The sequence below is a fragment of the Populus euphratica genome, unplaced genomic scaffold (assembly GCF_000495115.2).
Source record: "Populus euphratica unplaced genomic scaffold, PopEup_1.0 scaffold318.1, whole genome shotgun sequence".
In the NCBI taxonomy this organism is placed as follows: Eukaryota; Viridiplantae; Streptophyta; class Magnoliopsida; order Malpighiales; family Salicaceae; genus Populus; species Populus euphratica.
In genome coordinates this window covers 286129-293240 of record NW_011500003.1, presented here as the reverse complement: position 1 = coordinate 293240, position 7112 = coordinate 286129, and the positions used below count along the sequence as shown (strand labels likewise).

The following is a 7112-nucleotide window of genomic DNA, read 5'->3' as shown; positions in this document are numbered from 1 at the left end:
TCTTTTCAATTTCAGTTCTTAAATTCATCAATCAATCCTTTTATTTATGTGATAGGCCTGCATTTAAAATGAACATTTACCATAAATTAAAGGTATCTTATATTATTAGATATATTATTATAAAACATGCTTTAGTTAAGGAGTTATTGATATTTCAAGTGCAAAATGATGATATAAAACCTTGATAAAAATGCACTTTTAAGTACTAATCACCCATCTTCTCCCCATTTCCTAGACAAAAGCCACCACCCCCCTCTTTTGGCAAAAAAAACTAGAGAAAACCCTGCAAAAATACACAGAAGTCGGGGCCCCCTCTTTGGCCATCTGACCTTTTCTTTCTCGACCGCCCCTCCCTTTGAGAAAACAGACCCTTCCCCCATTTCCCAAACAAAAGCCCCCCCCCCCCCCCCCACTTGTATATTTGGTGTCCATCTTCTTTCTCCCAGCACCAAACTAGTTCTCTAAGGTAGCCTTCACCTAATTTTCCTCTCCTGATCATCAACACAGTGACCACCCCTCATATATTAGGGGGGTTTTCTCCTTTTTCCTCTCTCGAAATAAGCCAAAGCTTCACCCTTCCCTTGGCAAAAAACAGAACCAAAGACCCAAAGCTTTCCCCCTCTTTCTCTAGTTTTCTCCATGGACCAGCCAAGGCCACCCCCTCACTCTCCTCTCAGTCGGTCTTCGCCGTCAGCAGCGACATCCCCTACAGACTCACAAGACAGCCTTGGCTCTTTTCCTCATCGTCGTTGTCTCTAGATCTAACCAACCCTTCTCTCAACCACCGACAACACCGCCTAGCAGCCTGCAGGCCCTCGTCTTTGCCAAGATCGGAACCGATCGCTAGTAGCTGTACAGACACGACATGAACCCATTCACTTGTAGTCCCTTGGTCATGGCACCGGCCACTTAAAATAGAAGAAGAGGAAACAAAAAACTTGCAGAGAGAGCAATAGATTTGAGTAAGTTGAAGGAAGAAGAGCCAATCTGAAAACAAAACTAAAACAGACTTGCTTGTTGTGTTTTTTGATGTTTTGTAGGTAACGGCGTTGCCCACAACCGACAGGAAGGTGAAAAGGGGAGGAAGCCATTACGAATCTCTACACGATCTCTGGATTTCGGGCAGTACGTGAACTCAAGCGTCACCAGTTGTAGTGGCGCATGGAGGAGATGCGCTGCTACTGTTCAACAAATCACATAAGATGCCCAGGATTTTCCAGCACCGTTCCTGAAGCTTTTTTTTTTTATTTTCAAATGTTGTTGTGTATATTTAGATACTGTTATGTTTTGATTTATTTGATTTTTTTTGTTACATGGTAGCATGTAATTAGGGGTGAGTAAGCATAATAAAAAGAGATGTCTGTGTGTGTGTTTGTATTTTTATTTATGTTATGAAATTATAAAAATAAAAAAAATAACAAAAAGAATTAAGTGTTTAATTTGAATAGCGTTAAATATCTCAAGGATAAATAAAATTATGTTATATTTTTCATGAAAATGTAAGAACATGTTTCTACATATATTCTGGGATTTAATAATTGATTTATTAAAGCCTTAGAATTTGATTAATACTTCAAAATTTTAAATCATATCAAATCACAAAACAGCTTTTCTTAGGTAGAGTATATTAGGGGTGCTAATATTTTTCCTAACCATAACCAGTCTCTTACCCTTGAATCTTGGGTTTTCTAGTAACTTTTAATTAAATATTAGGTGGCAACTCCTAAAAAATCAAATCAAGCAAAAGAACAAAAATCACCAACGGATGGCGCGCGGGTGATGTGTAACACCTACAAAAACAATAAAAATATTAAGGATAAAATTTAGTATAAAAGACTCAAGGAGGATGCAATAAAAAAAATAAAAAAATAATGTGAAATAAAATAAACTGCAATTAAAAAAATAAAAATTAAATTTTAAAAACAAAAAATTATAGCAATAAAATAAAAAAATATTTGTAAAAAGCAAGAAAACCAAGGCTAATCTATGTCAAATTGAGTCTTCGACTACAGTAAAATCTCCTTCATTTTTAATTTAAAAAAGTGTCTAAAAATAAATCTAAACAAGTTGAACAAGTTTTATTTTTAATCAAATTATTAGATCAGGGTAGCTTATACCCACAAATGTTATAAATATGCTTAAATTAGATATGAAAGATATTGTTTTAAATTATTTTATTTTTTAGTTATTTTCTAATTTCGTTTCTTATTTTCGTTGTTATTTTATGATTCTTTTTAACTTATGTTGGTTTAGCCACTATTCAAACGATTTTGTAAGTTATTTCATAATAGATAATTATTATTGTATTTAACAGCCTATTAACACTTAAGTTTCTCTTCAGTTTAATCAATAACCTCACGGATTGAGAAACCATAGTTCTTTTGTTTCGCTATACATGCTTCACTAGTTTACTTGAAAACTTGTGTTCAACAGCCGTTTTTAATTTTTTTTTTTTCCTAATTTGTGGGTGTGTTCGAAGCTATTTATGTCGTTATCAATAATAAATTATGGGTTTAACTTAAATTGTCCTCTTATAAGTTAATTTGAAATTTAAAATTAACTTGATGACAATGGAGTTGCTTTAAAATGTATTCACCAACTTTATTTCATTTTTTGTCAGCACTTTCAGTATAGGCTATAACGACGTAGCAATTGGTGATCATGGGTTAAAACGTGGTCGTTGAGAGCTTCGTGTGTTTAATCTCATCGAAGGAATTTAAGTCTTTCCACTATTAACTAGTGCCAGGATGCCCGTTTCTTGGTACAAGACATTCTAGTTTCTTGGTACAAGATATTCTATGGCCTGTTCTTCGTTTACGAGACAAGAACAAGGTTTGAAATCCATGGTTGATACAATACATCTTTACCTTGCCAATTATTTAGAAATAAATATTTAGGATTGTTTCTCTCTTATTTTTTTATGTTTTTAATATTTAGAAAAATCATCTAAACACTCTCAATTTATTTTATTATTATTATTTTATTAAAATAATATTATCCTTACTTTGTGTAGAATAAAAAATGTAATGGACTCTAATAACCCTGATTACTCGATCCAATCCATGACTTCAAACATTATAGGATTGATTTTTGAGTTAAGTTTTAAAAACATTAAAAAAAATATAAACACTAAATATAAAATGAAAATCTTGAAATTAAACAATGAGTAATGAAATTAAAAAAAAAGAACAATTAATCATTAATCAAGAAAAAAATTCAAAATAAAAGAAATTACAATCATAAAAATGGATTAAATTTAACATAAAAAATTAAAGTAAATTGATTATGGATTAAATCAAAAAACAAATTCCAATAAAAAAAGATTAAAAGCAAAATAAGAAAAAACAAAAAAATGATAATTAAATTTGATAAAAATAAAGAAAAAATTAAATGCAAAGAAATAAAATTAATTAATTAATTAATATAATTTAATATAATTAAAAGATTGAGAATAATTTTATAACTTTGTAAAACCAACACATTTTGTGAGGTGAAGGAAAAAAAAATCTTCATTAAAGCTTTATTGTATTGCACCTGTCGGCATGTATCAGTCCATGATGTAGAGGGCAACACGACACTTCGATTGCCATCACTAAAAACCAATAATGGCCACCGAAAAACACCTTATAAGCTTCCCAAAAAATACCAACATCTTCTAATTTTTTTTAATTATATAAACATCAGAACACTCCACGTGATAATTTAAAAAAACTATTCAGGTTAAAAAGTTGAAAATACTCCTTATTCCTCACTCTAAGATGAAATAACATGAATAAACCATCTAACGCAATCTAGAAATTGAATGAAAACAATTCACATATATACTGCTGCATGCAAATTGTGTACATATATCTCCTGCCACGCGTTCTTGCATGCAAAAACAACTCCCCTGCAATGTCAGAAACGTGGAGGCAAGCGATATGCAACACTAGTCAAATATGGACACACACATATACACATGGTATAAGCTCAAACATCAATGTAAGAAATTAACGACTCAACGAATCCAGAAAAGCATAGTCATCAAATCTAGTTTAACAGCTGATCTGGTTAAGAATCTAGGTAATTGGATCAAACTATATGTTTGGATCAACTTGGTTCTATCAAAAAACCAAGGCTGCTTTTAATAAAAATTATTACAATTAACTTGATTGGATTTCATCCGAGTTTTACAGAATCAATTGGATGGTTAGTTTTTTTTAGATAATAGTCGAGATTTTGTTGACTTCTGGGAAAATAAAAGAGCCACTAAATCAAACTGCCTAGCAGTACCCTGTTTTAAATATTCCTGGAAAAACCTGCATCTCTCTTTGTCTCAAGCCAACCTGATGCACGCCATAAACGACAAAGATCTTAGAACAATGCAATTATATCATGCAACACGTACCCATAAAGAAAATATGTGTAAGCAAGAAAGGGAATTGCAGACATGCAAAAGAAAGGACAAAATTACATGCAGAAAGTATTAACAAAAACTGAGTAAACCGAATTGCCACGTCCCAGATGCGAAACCCACAATCTTGCACATAAATACCAGCCCACTTCACCCTGCAATTCCACAACACCATAGAAGAACTACAATAAGCATGGGTTCTTGTTCTTTGTTATCTCTTACTCTTTGCTTTCTTGTTCTCTTCAACTGTTGCTTTGCACAAATAGAGCAAGTACCCTCACGACATGGCCGGCAACAGCAGGGGCAACGACGCTCTCAACGTAGCGAATGTCAAATTGATAGGATCAATGCCCTCGAGCCTGCTCGGAAGATCAGATCAGAGGCTGGTGTCACTGAGATTTGGGACGAGAATGATGAGCAGTTTCAGTGCGCTGGAGTTGTAGTTATCCGTCATACCATTAACAACCGAGGCCTCTTGTTGCCTGCATACTCCAATACACCTAAGCTCATCTATGTAGAACAAGGCATGCATGCATGCAATCAATTATTTCTACTTAATGATGATAAAATTTCCCATCTACACTAAATTAATATTTCTTTTTGGTGTCAATGTAGGTAGGGGCATTCAGGGAGCTGTGTTTCCTGGCTGTCCAGAGACGTTCCAATCATCAGGAAATTATTCTCAAGATCGAAGAGAAAGTTCCGAAGACCAGCACCAGAAGATTCGACAAGTAAGAGAGGGTGATGTAGTTGCCTTGCCTTCGGGAGTTGCTGATTGGTTTTATAACAATGGTGATTCACCTCTCGTTCTTGTTCAGCTTCTCGACACAAGCAATCCAGCCAACCAGCTTGATCAGGATTTCAGGGTAAGAATCACAAAAATTCAAGCATGCGATGTCATAGAATAAGCATCACAAAAATTCAAGCATGCGATGTCATAGAATAAGCATCACAAAAATTCAAGCATGCGATGTCATAGAATAAGCATCACAAAAATTCAAGCATGCGATGTCATAGAATAAGCAAACAAGGATTACTTCATAAGCAAACATTAATTTTCCTTTTCAGGAATTTTTCCTGGCTGGAAACCCACGACAAGAATCACAAAGCCAAAGAAGCTCATACCAAAGAGGCCAATATGAAGGTCAACATGGACGCCAATATGAAGACGAAAGTCAGAGAGAACAGCATGAAAGATCTCGCAATATCTTGAGCGGTTTCAACGAGCGAATCCTTGCAGAAGCTTTCAACATTGACACCAAACTAGTAAGAAGGATGCAGAACGAAAATGATAATAGAGGAATCATTGTCCGAGCTCAGCATGAACTTCAGGTGATCAGTCCACGACAGAGTCAAGAGGAGGAAGAAAGACAACAAGAATCCCGAAGGAGCCCACGTCGTCGTCATGAGGACAATGGTGTAGAGGAAACTTTCTGCACAGCCAGGTTGAAGCTCAACATCAATGATATAGAAGATGCTGATGTCTTTAATCCACGTGCCGGAAGCCTCACTAATGTCAACAGCCTCAATCTCCCCATCCTTCGATATGTCCAGCTTAGCGCTGAGAGAGGTGTCCTTTACCCTGTAAGAAAATCTATGCAACCTTCATTAATTTTTTTTTTCACATTACACTACCTTTTCTTATAAAAAAAAAAAATTCACAATTCAAATTTATGGGAACTTGTACTGTAGAATGCTTTGATGTCACCACATTGGAACATCAATGCCCACAGCATAATGTACATCACAAGAGGAAATGGAAGGATTCAGATTGTTGGAGACAATGGACAGGCAGTATTTGATGGACAAGTTCGTAAGGGTCAAGTAGTAACAGCACCACAAAACTTTGCAGTGGTGATGAAGGCTGGAAGCCAAGGGCTCGAGTGGGTATCATTCAAGACTAATGACAATGCACAAATCAGTCAATTGGCAGGACGAGTCTCTACCATCCGGGGCTTGCCTGACGAAGTGGTAGCAAACTCATTCCAGATCTCAAGGGAAGATGCCAGGAGGCTTAAGAACAACAGGGAAGAAGTTAGTGTTCTTAGTGCGTCCCATCAATCACAATATGAAAGGGATTAAGATTGCATCTATGCAATTGCAAGAGGCTTTATGTATGAATCACGACAGAGAAAGAAATAAGACTTAGCGGCATAAAATGTGGTCTAGTTTTGTAACTCGTACTATGCTCGTATTATGCAGAAAATAAAATGTTCTCTGTTTTTTTAGTCGGTTCTGCTTTTGTTATTATGATTTTTCCTTTCCATTTGAGTAAAATTAAAAGCTGTTCCATCTATGAGATTAATTCAGGTAAAGAAAAATAAATAAATAAATAAAATGTTAAATATATGCCCTTATGTAAAGGAAATATCTATGGACAGACTCTGATAAAGTGCAGCAATTGATTTTGCTTATTTTGAAATAAACCTTAATGATATAGTTTTGAAGTTTTTGTTTTTATCATTTAGCCTTTAAATATACAAGAACTCAGATTAAAAAAATTAAAATATGAAGACTTGAATAAAAATCTTGACAAAAGTATAAAGATTAAATTGGTATTATCTCTTAGGCAGCATTTGCGCATTGTCTTGATATAGAAAAAAGACCAAGATAGTGAAGCATATCCTCAAAGGATCAAAATTATTTTAAAAATAAATTTATTATATATCTATATTTTTATTTTTTTAACTAAACATATTAATGTATTTTCTATATTTAT

The 7112-nt window shown here is 34.3% G+C and overlaps 1 protein-coding gene across 1 annotated transcript; it reads left to right on the top strand.

Moving 5' to 3' along the window:
- The first annotated feature begins 4586 nt into the window (after positions 1-4586).
- Positions 4587-6475, top strand: LOC105140989 (legumin B-like). Its single transcript, XM_011048045.1, has 4 exons — positions 4587-4917; positions 5009-5259; positions 5462-5977; positions 6086-6475. The coding sequence occupies exons 1-4, from the start codon at positions 4587-4589 to the stop codon at positions 6473-6475; spliced, it is 1488 nt and encodes a 495-aa protein (XP_011046347.1).
- Positions 6476-7112: the final 637 nt, after the last annotated feature.

Coding starts and splice junctions, on each gene's coding strand:
- LOC105140989 (XM_011048045.1), top strand. CDS start 4,587: ATGGGTTCTTGTTCTTTGTTATCTCTTACTCTTTGCTTTCTTGTTCTC. Junction 4,918..5,008: donor GCTCATCTATGTAGAACAAG/GCATGCATGCAT, acceptor GTGTCAATGTAG/GTAGGGGCATTCAGGGAGCT. Junction 5,978..6,085: donor AGAGAGGTGTCCTTTACCCT/GTAAGAAAATCT, acceptor CTTGTACTGTAG/AATGCTTTGATGTCACCACA.